Source organism: Nymphaea colorata, chromosome 11, assembly GCF_008831285.2.
Source record: "Nymphaea colorata isolate Beijing-Zhang1983 chromosome 11, ASM883128v2, whole genome shotgun sequence".
Lineage (NCBI taxonomy): Eukaryota > Viridiplantae > Streptophyta > Magnoliopsida > Nymphaeales > Nymphaeaceae > Nymphaea > Nymphaea colorata.
Genome location: NC_045148.1, coordinates 4,602,301 through 4,620,388, shown reverse-complemented (window position 1 = coordinate 4,620,388; position 18,088 = coordinate 4,602,301). Strand labels below are relative to the sequence as shown.

Genomic DNA, 18,088 nt, shown 5'->3' with positions numbered 1-18,088 from the left:
GGCGCACTGAAACAGTGCTTCTCCACATTGTCCTACCCATGGCTGGGCTCATGATGTGGGCTGTTGGCCACATGGTCTTACATAATTAATTTCTTTATTACACATTGGTGGCTCTTGAGGAGCGTAGTGTAGTTGGTCAGGTTGGGAGTGGTGAAGGGCCGGTCGTCAGTTTTATTTTGTAAGTGCTACTCCCTTAAGCTGCAAATGGTGGGAGTGCGACACTTAATTGACAAATATTATGCTCCGCACCCAAGGGCGGAGAGGTGGGGGGGGGGGGGGCGCCTAGGCCATGGCCCGCCCCAACTACTAGAAAAAAAAACATTACATTACAAAATTTGAAAAACTTTGGTTGGGTAATGTATTTTTTATATTCTGATTTAGTTTAGCCCTACCCGAATAAGTACGATGGACTGTTTGGGCTGCCCCTGAAAAAGTCCTAAAGCAACCTTGGACCCCGAGGTAGGAGGAAAAAAGGAGGAAGTAGCTTTCAGCCTCTTCAAGGTACACCAATTGGCACTACTTCCTTTTAGGTTTCTTCTCTATTGATTTTGCTTTTAAAATTAACCTCAAAGCCAGTAACCAAACTTCTTAACTGCACTGGTTCTCCAAACTAAGGATTGATAGTGAGTTGACCATCCTTGCCTCTCTAGCAACACAAATACTAGGAGCATCACGCTTTTTAGTTTAATCAGCTACTAATATCCTTAGATCACTGGACAAGACATGACATTACCATAATATCCTCCTTAAAGATCTAACTAAGAGATTATTTGTGCCATTATTTGTCATGATAGAATTTGGCCGTACAACAAGCATTGGATGCAGGTGTGCGTTAAGTGTGGGCAATTGCCTACACATACCCCAAAAACAAGTTCTTATTTTCATATTGATGTTTGAAGAAAATTTTTCTCATTTACCTATTAGTGCCCCTTAGCCAGATTCCTGCAATAACCATCTAATCTATGTTAAACTGCTACTTGCTTTCTAGCACCACGAACTTTACCGCATGCACTTTCTATAAACTTCTTGAATAAGGCAAGTATCTTGAGAAGAGCCATGGGGACATGACGGAGTCTTGGTTGAAATACAGCATAGCCTGCCTACCAACACAACCTTGTTGGTATCCTCAATGGGCTTGAGACCCAATCCCTATTCACTCTTTGGTCTACAAATTGAGTTTTGTGGCTTCAATTTTGTAAGGATGGCAATAGGGTTCCAAAAGGAACGTGCTTCTAGTAGGTAGGGATGGCAGCCAAGTTATGCATGTTTAATCTTGACATCCCAACATATGAAAGAAAATTTGTCTTTCATCTTGCCAATTTCTTTTGAAACTTATGGATGATATCCTTGCAGCTTCCGACGGATTCTTGTAAAGAGCAATAGGTAGCTAGGGGGGGAAGCTACCCATCGTCCAGCCTAAGATCCTCGCTAGTTCTTCTTCTTTGGGCACAACCCTTTTGAAATGATTAAAGATGGATCTGTGAGTATAATACTAAGCTTCATTGTATCTATAAATATTAAGACCTTTGTAGTTTCCAACACAAATTTGAAGGCTCCTTTGCCAAGTATGAGGATGTCATCAATTAATATTAAAATATTGATTAAGAAGGAAGCCATTTATGTTGTCCTTGTCAAGGCTCATAGTGGCTATGTGGGCTGGGCACAACCATCAACTTCTAACTTGTCCATTTTGTTCCTTTGGCTTCTTCTTCTAGTAAAGCGTGGAAATATGCTTTTGTCTCCATCTAGTTTTAACTATATTCCTCTACATAACTTCCTCTAATAAATAAGCTTACTCAAGGGCACTCTGAGTGTTGCATTATACTTCTATGCTGTCATCTCCTCTCACTCTCCCTTTCATGTAAGGTTTCTAGCTCCTTGAAAAGGCTTTGCTTCTTACGTTGAAGCATCCCAAAATGTTTTTGTTCTAATGTATTGTATTAAGTTATTTCTCACTCTATTCATTTTTTGAAGAATTCTTATTGCAGGACATTTGCAGTTTCGCTCTTCATCCAGCAAAAATGATATGTTTACTAGCTTGATCCAATGTCTAAGGTTTCAGAAATCTAAATAGACCTTTCTTCCTTGTGCCCTGAAGGGCCTTAGAGACCTTAAATATAAGGGCCTTATGATCCAACGTAGGTCTCAGTCAAGATGGCAATGAGTAACCACAAAGCATTGCCAAGTCTCAAGTATGATTAAGTTTCTCTCCAAGTCATTCACTTCATAAAGATGGAAATCTACATTGAATGATTAAAAAAATACAAGTTTGGGGGCTTGCATATGACATTGAAGTTAGTTATGAGAAAAATGTGTTTCCACTTCCCCAAGCAATAATCACCACAAAACAATTCATCCTCTAATGAAGATGAGTTAGAAGAAAACTGCCAACCTAATTAATCATTATCCCCATGCCCTTAATGGAAAAAAACCAATAATCAAACAATCCACTAACTGCACTATGCTATGGTTCCAAGAAGACCACCCTTTGCAGATGCCATCGTTTGACAACATATGTGTTTGAAGCTATCAATATATAGTTACCGGCCTTTTCTATCTATGCCCTTAAGAACGACGCCTTTCACATGTGTATCTACCCTATGAAGAATTGAGTTGAGATCAAAACTGAGCTGCGGCCCTTGCAGTTCCTCTCATATTTCACAACAAAATTTTCATTGAGATTGGTTGTTTTCATAGAAGCCAAACAAGAGGCTCGTGCAAACTTTGCCATTGTATTGCTAGGATCCGCTTCCTTTCCAGTGAGATTTCTCTCATATTTCACAACAAAATTTTCATTGAGATTGGTTGTTTTCACAGGAGCCAAACAAGATGCTTGCTAGGATCCTCTTCCTTTCCAGTGAAATTCCTCTCATATTTCACAACAAAATTTTCATTGAGATTGGTTGTTTTCATAGGAGCCAAACATGAGGCTCATCAAACTTTGCCATTGTATTGCTAGGATCCTCTTCCTTTCCAGTGAGATTCCTCTCATATTTTACAACAAAATTTTCATTGAGATTGGTTGTTTTCATAGGAGCCAAACAAGAGACTCGTTCAAACTTTGTCATTGTATTGCTAGGATCCTCTTCCTTTCCAGTGAGATTAGTTTGTTCATCTAAGGGGGATTCACAATTTCCTTGTAACTAAGGTGATCCATCTTGGGAATCCTCGTGGTTGGGATGTGCTTGAGCAGTCTCTTTTGTCTACGGCTCAGCCATTAACTACTCCTTCACTCATTACAACCCTGGCCTCTTGATTTTTGTTGGCCCGTTATGTCTTCCCCTTATCACTGCTGCTATAATCATTACTTAATGTGTCACTTGAAAAACCCAAAGTAACCAAGTGGAATATCTACTCCACATAGGGATGTCAACGGATCGGATTCGGATCGGATACATCTTCAACCATATCCATTTTTTCGGATATTCATATATTCGGATTCAGATTCGGATTCGAATTCGGACAAAGCAAAGTCATATCCGAATCCGAATCCGAAATCCGATTTTACAATCCGAATCCGATCCGAATCCGATTTTTATATTTATATCCGAATCCGAATCCGAATTTTGCCATTTTTCAAGTATTAGATAGATGATATTTGTTCAAAACTGAATCCGATCCAATATTCATGTATATCCAAATCCGAATCTGAATCCGATCGGATGTCATTTATTAAATCCAAATCCAATCCGATTTCTTAATCGGATATTAAATTTTTATCCATATCCATTTTTTTCGGATCGGTCGGATATCCGATTCAAATCGGATATATTGACATCCCTAACTCCACATCCATCTTTCACACGACAAAAGGGGATACTTGGTTTTCTCTAAGTTTGAGTGGAGACACAACAATTGGGTGAGCCCGAGCAACGTGAGTTTTTGGCTTGATGGGCAAGAACTTTCCTTACACATTTTTTCCCTAAGTGCAGTGCACCCATATAGCCTAAGGAAGCGTGACACACTTTTCCTGAGCAGCTTTATCCCTCAAAGGAAGCTGCAGGTAATCACTATATGGGCTGTGACACTACTGAAGTGAAATACTCATCCATTCCACATATTAACATCGATGGTAAGATTGGGAGTGGAATTTGGGAAGAACAATTTCGATTTGTGTGAATGTAAACTACTCTAAATCACTGTTTTCTTTCACAAACTTGAAGGAATAGGGCATTCACAGTTTGATGGGAAGGTTGAGAAGAGGATAACATTTTTTTAATTGATAACATGCAGAAGCTAGAATGTAGATGCTATCAACAATCTACTGAAGTGTGCATTGATGACCCACACAAGCTTCCATGGCACCATCTGGGGTTCCCCTTAATCTCCACCAAAATCATCCATTTCTAATTGCAGCACCTCTATGGTTAAGTAGGAATGTACAACAATCTCGGCTGCCTCGAGCTTGGCTAGCTTGAGCTCGGCTCGAGATACATATTGCTCCGGTCAAGCTCGACTCATTTTAGCTTCTATCATTTGATTCATATAGTTTCTTCTTTAAATGAAAATGAAAACCACAAAAAAGGTGTCAAATTTTTTTTAATAATTATGAACATACTCCTAAAGATTATTAAACATGGAAGACATGAGCCAAGTTGAGCTTGTGTAACTCGAGTTCGACTCATTTATAACTCGAGTTTTAATTCAAACTCAAACTCAACTCGTTTATTAAATGAGTCAAGCTTAGAAGGATGAGTTTTAGTCGAGCCCGAGTTGGCACGACTAGTTGTACATCCCTATAGTTGAATATATCCAAATATTGCTTTCGGAGATCACTGAACATTTGTACTTGTTAAACATGTTCCGACTTGCTCCTTCTCCATAGGGACCCACCAGAACTACATATCTGAAGGGTGAAGCTGTCATGAGAATTTCTTTTGGATGGATATAGACCATCAACCTCCAATTGCTGAGATCAACTCCAGCTTCTAAAACCAGCCTGGATCGGATGTGCCGTGGCTCTCCATGACTGCATTCTCCTTCGTTCCTTTGGTGACCAACACAACACTTTGTGTTGGACGGAAATCTGAGTAAAGGTTAGCAGTTTCCCCTCCGTGCGAATTTTATCGAATGGCTCTGAGGAGACAGCAGTTTCCCCTCTTTGGATTCCCAAGTTTCTCACTCCTCTTTTTTTTTTTTTTGTGGATTGCGACTTTGACCTCACCAAACTATGTACCTTTTATTTTCAAATTTGCATTTGTAAACAAGTGAAACTCCCAGCCGATTTGCACCGGAATCCATTCAAATGGACAAACCACATGGGCTACTTGAGATGAAAGCAAATCACATATGGAAACTCATGAGAACTACTGTGGGTCGTTTGATCATATAAATCAAAAATTACCTCATAAACAATTTTTTTTAAAAAAAAAGAACTACCATTTACTTTTGCAAAAAGAGGTCATTGAAGACGGTCTTTGAGTAATATGATCTATTTGGTCAGAGGTCTCGGACTCCTCGTGAGTTCTTGCAATATTTTGAAGTACTCTCCTTTTCTATCTTAACCAAGTAATGTTGCACAAGAGTAAAAGGGACAAAATTTTTGTTTTAGTCCATCAAGTCGAGCCCATATAATTAGATTTTCTAAAAGAATATTACATTTCAAGTTGATATAATCACACGAATTTGAAAACTTTTTTGCCTCTGATCTTACGTTGCACACTAACACGACATAAATGGCCTCAAACGAAGCCCACGGATTTTTTATTTTTTTCAAACGACCACATATGACCTTCCTGTAAAGAGGAGGTGCAAACTTAATTGGATAAGAACAGGTTAAACAGCTAGACCCTTGATAGTAAAGTTTCCTAGGGTTGTATATTTCGTTAGATTCCAAAGATCAAACCCAGAACTGCAGAAAATTCTCGTGATAGGAATAACTTCTTGAAGTTAACTTAAATTTTAGCTGTGCACTAAATTTGAAAGGCAAACCAGCAAACATTGTTCTATCCAAGCCTAAGTGAAAGTTGAACTTTTTGTGAAACTGAAGTTACTAAACTTCCAATTCCAGATCTAAAGTAAACTGAATCCACTTCCATAAACTTCATTTAATTTTATACATGTGACCAAATACTGGAGGTTCCAGCCCTACAAGAAACTGAACCAATCCAATCACACTTATATAATAGACATCAACTGTCGTATAACAGTGGGATCACACCGACCAGATATAGAGCAGAACTACACTGTATTCCTGACTTCCACGCATTTTCAGCAGTGCTACTTGGTCAGGTAATATATGAGTAGGAACAATGCAACAAAAGATGCAACCAGTGTGGCCATTCTCCTGCTAGACTTTGTCTCAAACACCTGCATAAGCTTGCTAAAGTTTATATAAGGCTGCATTTTAACAAAAAGACAAAATCTCAGGGGGACGAAAAGTATACCATCTTGAACCGATCCATGGTGCCGGATAAGATTCCTCTGGATGCATCCATATCATTTCCCTGCATCCCATTTGTATGGAATGGCAACCAAATAAACACACCAGACATTTAATCCTGCTGAAACTCATTAAGGTCCAGAATGATTACCATCCTGTCAAGTGCACGGTTGTGACTCTCAACCTCCTCATGGATATCTCCAGTCAACTGTTGGAAGAATGTTCCCATCAGAAATTATATAGCATATGCTAAAACTAATGCAGGGGAACCGATTGCACACTTGTTCTGAAACAAACTGACGTGAGGAAAGAAAAGCATAAAGGACAAAGCATCTGACCTAGTTCACTTCTAGAAACCATTCCTGCATGCTGAAACTCACTGATGACTGAACTGCAGCAGTCTAAAATACCACTCCCACCAAACCCATTCACATAACAATTTATCTTTCTGAGCTTTCCCACGAAATGTAGTATTGTAAGACAGCGAGATATATTGCTTAGCACAAGGTACTGGTAGCTAAGGATGAAGTATGCTCTAGGATGGGATAACTTTTCATGTATGAGTTTCAGAATGTAACTGCATAGCTCAGGGTATCTGCAGGAACCTTGTGAGAAGGACCACACACATGTATAACCTGCTTTTAGTAAACACACTTTCATGCATGTCGAATGACCTGCTTTTAGTAAACACTAAACACACTTTCAAGCATGTTTTTGCAAACATGTACCCGATAAGAGGAAAGGAGGACCTAGTAAGCCACCTACTGTGGAGATCCTCAAATTTCAAAATCCAAAAGATACAAGACCAAACTTTTCCTGTCTGACCAACCTAGCAACGGAGCTCGAGCTTGGACCTAAGATTTGACCTGAACAGAAATGAAGGATGACCGTTGAGAAGCCCATGACTAGCATCGGTAGAGGAAAAGAGATGTTCATTTAGTTAAGCAGAGATACAACAGAATCAGAGAAGTTGACAAGCTATATGAATTATGGACTAACAAATGGGCAGATGTTTTCTACAACATAAAAAAAAAAAAAAAAAAAAAAAAAAAAAAAAAAAAAAAAACTGTGGCCCTAGTGCAACACGGGGAGAGGTCATTTCTTAATTAAATAACAAGTTTGCAAGAAGCCACATGGTTTTCCATGCCTAGGCACATCTCAGCCTGTCGGAAAAGTACCACATCCAGAGATTTATCATTTAATCTTAGATCTTCTAAAATGAATAAAGTGCCACCAACCTTGAACATAGCTTCATTACTTGTGGATATCAAACCCTAAGATTAGGCACCAGATATCCAGAGATGTGAAAAGAGGTCTTGTCAGAAGCAGAAAACCCATAAAAACATGATGCAACACTGGGGGTACAAACTGTTAAAATGCAGTTTCACTATACTGATCAAGATATCAGTGTCAATTGTCCAATGTTATGATCTTGCATAGGAAATACCAGATACAGAAAATGGGAACAACATCAACACATATTGCCATATGGTAAAGAGAGACTATGTTTTATAACTACCAACGAAAAGATTTTGCCTCTTATCACTGCCGGTATTGTTGACAGCAATCAGAAACCAAGACATCTGGCAAGCCTAAACAGCTCCACATAAATAAGAAAGTATCACAAAATGATAAAGGACAAAACCATCACCGCCCACATGATTTGAACAATAACAGAAGACTATTTATTATGTCAAGCTTTTTTAACTTACTCTTTTCAGAATGCTGATCCTGTCCTGAAGTCCATCCATTGCTCTATCATTGTCAAATTCAGATATTTCATTGCTGTAAGAAGAGGAAGCCCTAATACCACCCTCTTCAATTCCATCAAACAAAGCATTGCGGCCTCCTCGGAGGTCTCTGCACAGAATGAGACCAAAAAAAAGAAACACGGAACCAAAAAATAATTAATAAAGGTAGCAGCCAAGTAGTAGACAGTGCTATAAACCTAAATATTGGCACAGCCATTCCCAGAAGAGAAAAAAAGTGTTCGCCCGGTACACTTGCATGTGCAGATGCATAGGTGATATGGTCATCGATAATGCATTAACTTCTTTCGCAGCTCTTCTTCAATCATCACAAGGACTACAATATGTTAAAAACTTGTGCTACCACCTACTAAGGGCATTAAAGAAAAGAGTCTTAGGGGCTTCACAATCCAATAATTGGACTTGAGTCTAGACCACAGTCTATTTCCCAGCCAACATTGATTATCAAATTTTGCAAGAGATTGACTCCAAATTTCTGGAAACCTAAGACATGCATACAACACACTCATGCCGACATGCCCCAACATGGATGTGGACATGAGTTCAGGCCTGGACACAGTGGAACAGCATTGACCAAGCAGGATGCAGTCAATGCACCAGAGGCTGAATCCGTCCTTCCTTGTATTCAGTCAATTTTGTGCAAGTCCAAGAAAATTCATTTTTTGGTTTTCCTTCCATTATAAATACATACGTATATGCAGGAAAGAGTTGAGTGCATCCTCCATCTCCCATCCCCTCTCCAGCATGTGTTTGAGTGAGGCCTCTTACAACAGGCATACTCTCTTTCTCTCTGCCTGTCTCCCTCTATCATTCTCCATCTCCTTTTGCTCTCTTTCTCTTCTCCTCTATCTCCCTTCATATTTTTTCATGTTTTCTTATGGGTAGTGGAATTGCTTTAAGTTAATTTTATGCAACAATGTTTTGCTTTTTGCTGGTATCTGAACCAATCTGAATTGTCTTGCTGTTCAAGTCACAACAACATATTTGAAGCTATGGGACTTTATTATGTCTGCCCTGAAATTGAAATAAACGATTAGGGACTTTTAAATATCACAAGCATTTGTGGTCCAGTCTGTTAAACACATCGAAAGCCTCCTGCTTGTAACATGGAAGAGCAAAATCATGCTTCACCTTATATGGTAAAAGTTGGCTGTTTTAGACTCTGATTTACAGCAAAGTTTTCCTTTTTCTGTTCATTGTAAAAGCTGAAATGCATATCTGAGATCCCTATTCATTCTTCTCCCCATTGTAGCATGGAACAACTACAATATTCCTTCAGTTACACAAGTCTTTACCTGCAGAGCTTAGTAAATTAAGCGTAGCAACATTCTTCTTGCCAATAGTAATGCTGGTAGCACATGGTAATATTTACTCCAACAAGATGTTATTTTAAGCAATTATAATACCACATTGTTGATTTCTTTAATTTCTCTTTGTTTGTACTTCCTTGCTATCTTGGCTCTCCTATTGATTCGCTTTCATTTAATTTTTTCAATATCATAATCGCAAAAGTAAAGAGGTGGAAAATTAGTGGACCTTTCCTATGCAAAGAGCTACATGTTTTTTTTCTCTGTAAGTTGATTTACCCAAGCAACATGATGAGACTACAAATCATCAATCTTATTCATTTTCTCATTAATGAACACAAGAATGGATAATTAGGTCATTGAGTTTCAAAATTTTTTCTTTCTTTATGTATTTCCTTTGTACTTTCCAGGCAACTTTAGAGATAAGGAAAAGGCAGTTGGAAGCACTCATATGACAATTGACAAGCTCCAGAAACAGTGGAAATGCAGTTGCTACGGTTGAAAGAGCTCCTTCTCAAGAATCTCAACCACTTTGGAGGTTTGTGGGAAGAGGAGAAAAACTATTGGTAGTGGTGGCAATATACAATTAGTTCGAATTCTATTTTACGACTACGAGAAACGTACTGCCCCCCATAAATATGTCAGAAATGTTTTTTTTGTGGATCTATGGTTATCGAATTAGATCATGAAACAAGATCGACAAAGACATTTAAAGGAACTAAAAAAAGAACAAGACTTAGCAGACAGAAAGAAAAATTAAGAAAAAATGAAGTAAATTCTAAACTGTTTATACCTTTTACAAATGTCAAAAAAGAAGACACTTTGAAGAAAAGGAAGCTGGACTTAGAAGCCAATATAACAATAGGAGTATTCAAAAATATAGGCAGAGGAGAAACAGATTGTCTCCTACCCTTGTGCACCATTGTCATATGGGTGTTTGAAGTCATATATTCACAAAATAATAGAGATCTAAGGTAATATTTACAAACAATAGAAATCTATGGTACAAACCCCTCTTTTTCAACTGCAAATCGGTCTCCCACACACAAATCTTCCTTCAAATCGACATTTTCTCTCAAACTGACAATAGCTCCCCATTACTCAACTGATAAAGAGTTTAGAAGTGAAGGAAGAGGGCCTTTAAAGCCCAATCGACAAAGAGGTCTCAAGTTATTGTCTCGTATCTAGAAAGGAGGTCAATCATATTAATTTTCCCGATAGTTATGATATGTATCATTATCACAGGATACGCATCCACATCGTAAGATACATACAACATTAGATTATAGTATTATAGTACATGGAATCCACAGCGAACATGAAAACATCTGATGATGTTGAAATTCCCCATAAATGCATATCAACTTAGAGGATTTTCATTAACATTTTCCCCCTGATATATATATATATATATATATATATATATATATATATATATATATATGTATAGAGAGAGAGAGTTGGTAAAAACCAGACACTAGGTCAGCGATAGAAACCAGACCCGCTAATTTTTTGCTAAAAAATTATTTTAAAGAACATATAAACATCCTAATACGTTTATCAAACCTGTTTTGATACAAAACATGCTTTGAATCAAGTTGCTTTTATGAAAAATGTTAGATTTTTCTATTATCAAAAATGTTGATGACTTGATGCTACGAGAGACATTCATTTTTTCTTACTATAAAAACACTATCAAAATCCAAAAAATTATCAACTTAGTATACATTTTGCATCAACATAACTTTAAGATCATATTGGTAAGGTTAGATTTCAAATGGTCTGGTTTCTACCAATATATATATATATATATGCACACACACACTTGTGTATAAGAGTATCATGTAACTTTCAGATTTTTCATTTTTTGGTTCATATATATATATATATATATTATGCACACACACTTGTATATAGGAGTATCATGTAATTTTCAGATTTTTCATTTTTTGGTTTTTCTGTATTTTTTATGTTATTTTCCAGCTTGGCTAGCTCCATCAGGTAGTTCTTTGTCAGCCTTAATTTCTCTTTCCTTTATTCTTTATCTTTCGCTATGTAAATGAGTTTGCATTCACTGTAATATGTTGTTTTTAGGGCTTAATTAGTGGTTCAATAATGTTATCTTCATTCACCATTCTCTTTATGACTTGGCTTTAGTCCCTATTCGTGTAAGTTTGCCGTGGGATTGTGTCTTTGACTGTTATCAGCATACTTTCAAGACAACCATAACAATGCTGGGCAGGTAAGAGCCAACCATAAGCTTTCTATGTTATCGAAAAGCATTAGATGATTTACTGCAGCACTGTTAACTGCAAGAAGAACAAAAGGCCAGAGTGAAGAAAACAGTTCAGAAGAAAATGAATAAATCAAAGTATTTGATTAGAGAAAATGGTAGCCAAGCTGATTAGTAGAAAACATGTAAAGCATTAGGCATTCTGGCTTTCTAATGAAAATTCAGCATAATGCACTGAAGTCTAAAAATATGATAACTTGCAAAATACGTACACAAAATCTCTCAAGTTGGAAGCCAATTAATGGAAAACTTACAAGTGAACAATCAGAAATGTTGTCCACATATCTCCTACAGCCTTGTGCAAAAGAATTTCCTAAAAGTAGCTGCATAGGTTATGCCTCACCCATCCTATTGCATTTGCAAGGAGGACCTCAGACTTTGAGTTACCAGTAATAGAATGGCACCTTGTGGCCCAAGGCTTCATGATGTGCCACAGTTAGTCATCGAGTACATAAAGGTGTAATTCGTGCAAGGAAAAACCAAATACCAGATCCATGGACCAGCCAGACAAAATGATATATTTAAATTATTTTATCATTACCTATCTGATCCACATCTAAATCAAATTTTTATTATAGACCATTACACTGGTCGGCTTTGTCATCAGAAAAGGTCTATGAAAGCAATTCACCAGGATTGACAAGAGAGAGCCCCTGCAACCATGAGGTCAATTAATAAGATGTAAATAAGATATAGCATAATGGACATGCAATATCCAGTGGCCCCAAACTTATTACATAATATTGTTGCTGTCAAATAAATCTGCAGGGCAATAGTTGTCAGCAACTCGGCAACAACATTCTGGTCATCAGTCCCTCGTGACATAGGCAGATATGGTCCACAAAGTATTGGATGCTAATAGTATGATCGCAACCTAATATTCTCTGTTTTAACAGTTTTTCATTTTTTTGAACTTTTTTAATAGTAGTTTTTTAAGGAAACAGTTGACCTCACTTTCAAATAAAAAAATTGAGACCAAGTTAAAACCAGATAACAAATTGTCTTGTCTCAAAATTTTGTGACACAGAGTTGCAGGAACAAAGAATCAGGGAGGACAGCCTGAAAACGGTTGTGCTTCATGCATGTGTGCTTAAGCATTTATTATGTTCACAAGCAGAATTTTTCCAGACATCAGTTATTTTTGCAACTGTCTCCAGAGTACTGAACCCTCATGTCATAGCTCTTCTATGCTTTGTCAGAGAACAGTACTTGCTCAAATAAATAAGTCTATTGAGAATTGCATTGCCAAGCTTATGAGAATTGCTATATCATTATGGAGCAGTTTCCCAATGAGAATCTACAATTCCAACGCACACATGAAGATAGTCATACATCACATAAACCAATAACATATTTTAATGATATTTGGCGTTTCCTTTGTCAAAGGTTCACCAGAAGAACACACTTCTAACTGTTAAATATAAAACAACAAGATATTCTCAAATCCATCTCAAACGGCTCATTAGAATAAGCTTGCTGAGTCCACCCAGAAGACTTTCATTTGGTTTTTCTATAGCAAAGCTCCGCGATCTCCCACTTACTCTGTTCTATCCTGAGAACCTCATTGCCTGAAATTCTGCAAGTCCATCAGCAATCCACCAAACGATAATTGACGCCAAAAAAGAAGCTAAAATCCAACATGGTATCAGTGATGCACTTGGGCATCCATTTGGAAGTTCATTCGCACATTTCAGATCTTGGGCCGGCGTTAAAGCCCAATTTTACGGAAAATTTTACTAGGTTCCGAAATATAGCCCTGATCTCGAACCTGAACCCCTATCATCCTCATTCTTCTCCTCCCTCACACTACCAACGCGATGCATTAAATTTTCCTCAAATAATTCTCCAGCCGCGGAGACTACTGGATCAAACCTAAAAGCGCACAATTAAAGCAGGTAATATAATCAATCCAAGGACCAACGTAATGAAATCAATTCCAAACAAACAGCATGACAAGCAAAAGGATTCAGAAGAAACGAACGGATCCATCGTAGCCTCGACCGTAGAGCTAGCCAAATAGGGAAGGAAAATGCGTAGGGGAAATACCGTAGTCGGGTGCCAGAAGAAAATGGATTGACGATGGAACCCTCTGCTGCAGAAGATCCTCCTGCCATTCTTTTTGTTTTTACTCCTCTTCTCCTGAGTTGTGATTGCGACTCTTAACCTCCCAGCAACCAGACGGAGATACCACGACGGCAACCAAAATGATCGGCTCTGACTGCGACGGATCTGAGCGAAGAAGGGACAATACGAGGACGAATACGGGAAGCCGATTTCTTTGAAGTTTAAACGGTACAGTTACAAAAAGGAGGAAATCGAATGAGAAAGATAATTTCTGGATTTCGACGAGAGAGACGAAATTCCGCGTCTCCCCTTCTGAGCTTCCTACAGCTCCCCTCTCCGCGCCGGAGGGACCGAGTGATCTGGGAGATTCTTCTGCCTCAATTCGGAAAAATTTGAGTTATCCCTCAATAAACGATGAATAGAGAAACAAATGGCCAGCGGCCGAACAAGCTAAAGAAGCCTGGAATATCTATTTACGAAAATACGGCTGAATTCATAGAATATTACAAATGACTGTACATATCTTGAGCGGCTCCGATTCCCAAAGCTGGTCGACTGGGCGTTTCCTCGAGGACCCATTTGCAACCAGCAGTTTTATAAAAAGACCTCCCAATAAATTCCCATAAATAAAAATGTGGACCAACTTAAAAGCTTGTGTGTTTTGCTAAATCCCATAGTCACTTGTTCTAAGACGTTACCTGCTATAATATTTCCTTCCTCTAAGTGGGACATGTTCTACATTGGCAGAGAAATTAATTGATTGCAATGAAGAGTTGTCTTGCATTGGTTAAGAATAAGATAGGTTGGTGCAGCAAATCTTTAGGCAGAATGACAAGAATCAGTGGAGTGGAGAAGGAAAAAATAATATTGCAGTAAGCCATGTTGAAGAAATAATCAGAGAAACATAAGAGCCTTTATGTGACACCTCGCTGGGCATTGCCGGTGCCGTGGAAGGGAGGCGACGGCCTCCTTCCGGCGAACTGTAAGGGATCGGGCAAAGCCCGATGCCCATCGTTAGTTTTTTTCTTTTTAAAAAAAAAAAAATCAAGAAGAACGTTATCGAGTGTACCCGTCATGTCAGAAAATTGGCGTAAGGGGATATATATATATATATATATATATATATATATATATATATATATATATATATATATATATATATACATACATACAGATGTTTTGCACTATGAACATTCTACTGCTAAACATTAAATGATAGCAAGTTGTGATTTCAGATGAAATACTTCCCCACGTGAATCCGTGATATATGAAATGTGACACTTGATTAGTTGATTACTAACTTTATATTGTTGATTATTTTGAATGAAAACTCAACTAGAGGACGACGTAGTGCCCAACCTTCAAATAGATTCTCCGTTAAGATAAAAGCTAAGGGTAGATTAGTAATTTGTTGACAAATAGGATTAAGGATAAGTAGGATTATGGATAGTTGATTTCACTTGATTAATCTTTGATTAAGCCAATTAGTCTCCAGATTAATTTGTGTGGGAGCCACACTTCAACCCACTCCTCAAATTATTATAGAATAGGGTGACGAAAGAAGCGGTGGAGCAAAGGAGGAAGAGCAGAGTCTGCATGCGAGGGTTGAAGGGCCCTAAAGAGAAAATTTGAAAGGGGAGAAGTCTTCATGTTGGACTTTGCTTTAGTTTTGATTGTATTCCTTTAATGTAGATGCTGTATCTATGACAATGGTTTTAAGTCAGAACACAAGTTTAACTCTCTTCTCTTCTTCCTGGGGTTATGTATATTGGTGAAATCCTATTAGATTAGGGTTCGGCTAGACTCAACTGGGATATAAGTTAGCTAGTATTCAAAATAAGGGATTCATCTTGAAATCACTTATGAAAGACGCATAGAGACCTTAAATTAGAGTGTTTACTACGATTATTATGGGTGTGTGAGTTGTTATATCCCATATTCAATATGTGCTATTTGTAACCATGCTTAAGTCAATGATATGTTGTTTGGGCCACTAATTTTAGTAAACCTACCTAGGTTCCATGCTGTAAGATCTTAGGATTTGGAAAAGGCCTTCAATCCAACATTAGTACTTATGAGTCCCTTAGTTATCTAGGACATAGCAACACTTAAATAAATTAGAAACACACAAGTACATAACACTTTACTACTATGTTGTGTTTACTATATGCACGTCATATATGAATGCATGTCTTTGGTGCCACTGTGTTCTTTGGTTATGTATTCCCATGAATTAACATTTAGTTTCACTGAAGATTTAGTGAAAATCTTAGAGAAGTTTATTAGTCTCCATGACACAAATTTCTAAGTTTCCTATACCATGATACGATTATTTTTTTGTACTCACTGTATCATGACTAATTCAAAGGCAAATTAATATACATTTGTTCAATCTATGTATCAATTTATAACACACACCAACCAAAACATTTATTGCAACTATTGATAAAGCCCTTTCCAGAATCTTAACGTTGCATGTGGATATAAATCGGCGTTATTACTATGAAAGTATTAGTCATCTTTTTAACTGTTTCATATTATGATTAGTTTGCATCTTGCATAAACTATACTAAAATACATGTGGGAACTTAGTCGTTAGCTATATGTATCATGGAGACTAAGAAAACTTTTCTAAGATTTCCATAAATTTTCAACAAAACCAAAGGTTAGTTCATAGCATATAATGGCCAAAGAACCTAATGACATCAAAGACTTGCATTCATATATGACATTCATACAACAAACACAACATCGTAGAGAAATGGAACATAGGCATATGTCTCTATCATATTTAAACATGCTCTATGCTACAAAATTAACTAAGGGACTCATAAGCAGTAATGTTGGTTGGAAGCATTTTCCTTATCCTAAAATCTTAAAAGCATGCAACTCAGGTAGGTTTACCAAAATAAGTGATCCAAACAACACATATTTGATTCCAACATGGCTATAGATAGCATATATCGAGTATGATACAAAGCAACCCATACACCAATAAATGACTCCTCATAGACTTGTAATCAACAAAGTGGTAATAGTATAGATACTCTAATTTAAGGTTTTTATGTGTCCTTCATAAGGGATTTCAATATAAATTACTAATTTGAATGCTATTTAACTTATATATCACTTGAGCTGAGCAAAACCAAATTCTAATAGGGCTTCACCCATATAGAGACAGTTAAACTCATGTTCTGACTTATACTCAACTCGCTTCTTATATACAACACTCAAATTAAAGAAATATAATCAAAACTAGAGAAAAGTTCAACTTCAAGACTTCTCTCCCTCTTAAATTTTCTCTGCTATCTGAAGAAAATAAATCTAATTAGCTAAGAAGAAAGGCCATTTCTGAACTAAAGGGCCTTCAACCCTTGCATGTCTCTTGCGATCTCTAATCCGACTTTCAACCTTAATTATACTCATTAATATACCTTTAGTTTTTATTTCAGTTCCTTTCCATGTCTCTTGCTAAAGGCATCCTTAGCCCTATCCATCCAAGTAATTTTTTTTCCTACATCCATTATACACAGTTGTGTTTAGACTAGGCTTATGTAACTCCGTTTGTTCATAAGTTGTACCTATAGTTAGCTGAAATTTTACTTGCTTTGTTGGGTTTTGGCCCTCAAACAGGCACTATTGTATGAAGAATAACTACCATGTGAAAGTTATATATCAATAATCAACTCATAAGGGTGCAGTTAAAGTGCAATCTAGATGCACCTTGAAGTTTGTGCACTATATCCTCCTATTGTCATGTTTTTATTTAAAATAATTAAGTGTAAAGTTGATAGTCAACTAATCAAGTGCCTAATTGATTGTGCCTGACTAACATACATCATCTATCAGGTGAGGTGGTATTTTGTCTACATCATGAGTCATTATCATTTATTAGTAGTGGGATGTTTGTAGTGCAAATTACATATTTGAAGTTCTATATACTAAACACATGCACTGGTAAGGGTTGTTTTGGCAGGCATTACATCTCTAAACCCTCTAAGAAATTTCATGTCCAAAATTTCCTCATGATGATCAATTAATTGTGGATTTATGTGTATTCAATACTCTAGTTTTATTTATTCATATATTGTATTAGTTTTTTTTATACTTTTCATTTTCAAAAAGATAATATTTATTAAATAAGTAACCATTAACCAATTTTAAGAATTTAAGATTGTTAGGTTATCTTACCAATTGTTATGCTTACGTATGTATAACACAACCCTGAGTTCTTAATCTTATTCTTATAATGACACAAAGAACATCGTATGTA

The 18,088-nt window shown here is 37.1% G+C and overlaps 1 protein-coding gene across 1 annotated transcript; it reads right to left on the bottom strand.

Moving 5' to 3' along the window:
• Positions 1-6,013: 6,013 nt before the first annotated feature.
• On the bottom strand, positions 6,014-14,246 carry LOC116264305 (bet1-like SNARE 1-1). The gene is made up of 5 exons (XM_031644445.2): positions 13,798-14,246; positions 8,095-8,242; positions 6,534-6,590; positions 6,387-6,446; positions 6,014-6,309 (listed from the first exon to the last, which is right to left on the bottom strand). The coding sequence occupies exons 1-5, from the start codon at positions 13,863-13,865 to the stop codon at positions 6,220-6,222; spliced, it is 423 nt and encodes a 140-aa protein (XP_031500305.1). The 5' UTR covers positions 13,866-14,246; the 3' UTR covers positions 6,014-6,219.
• Between the last annotated feature and the right edge of the window lie 3,842 nt (positions 14,247-18,088).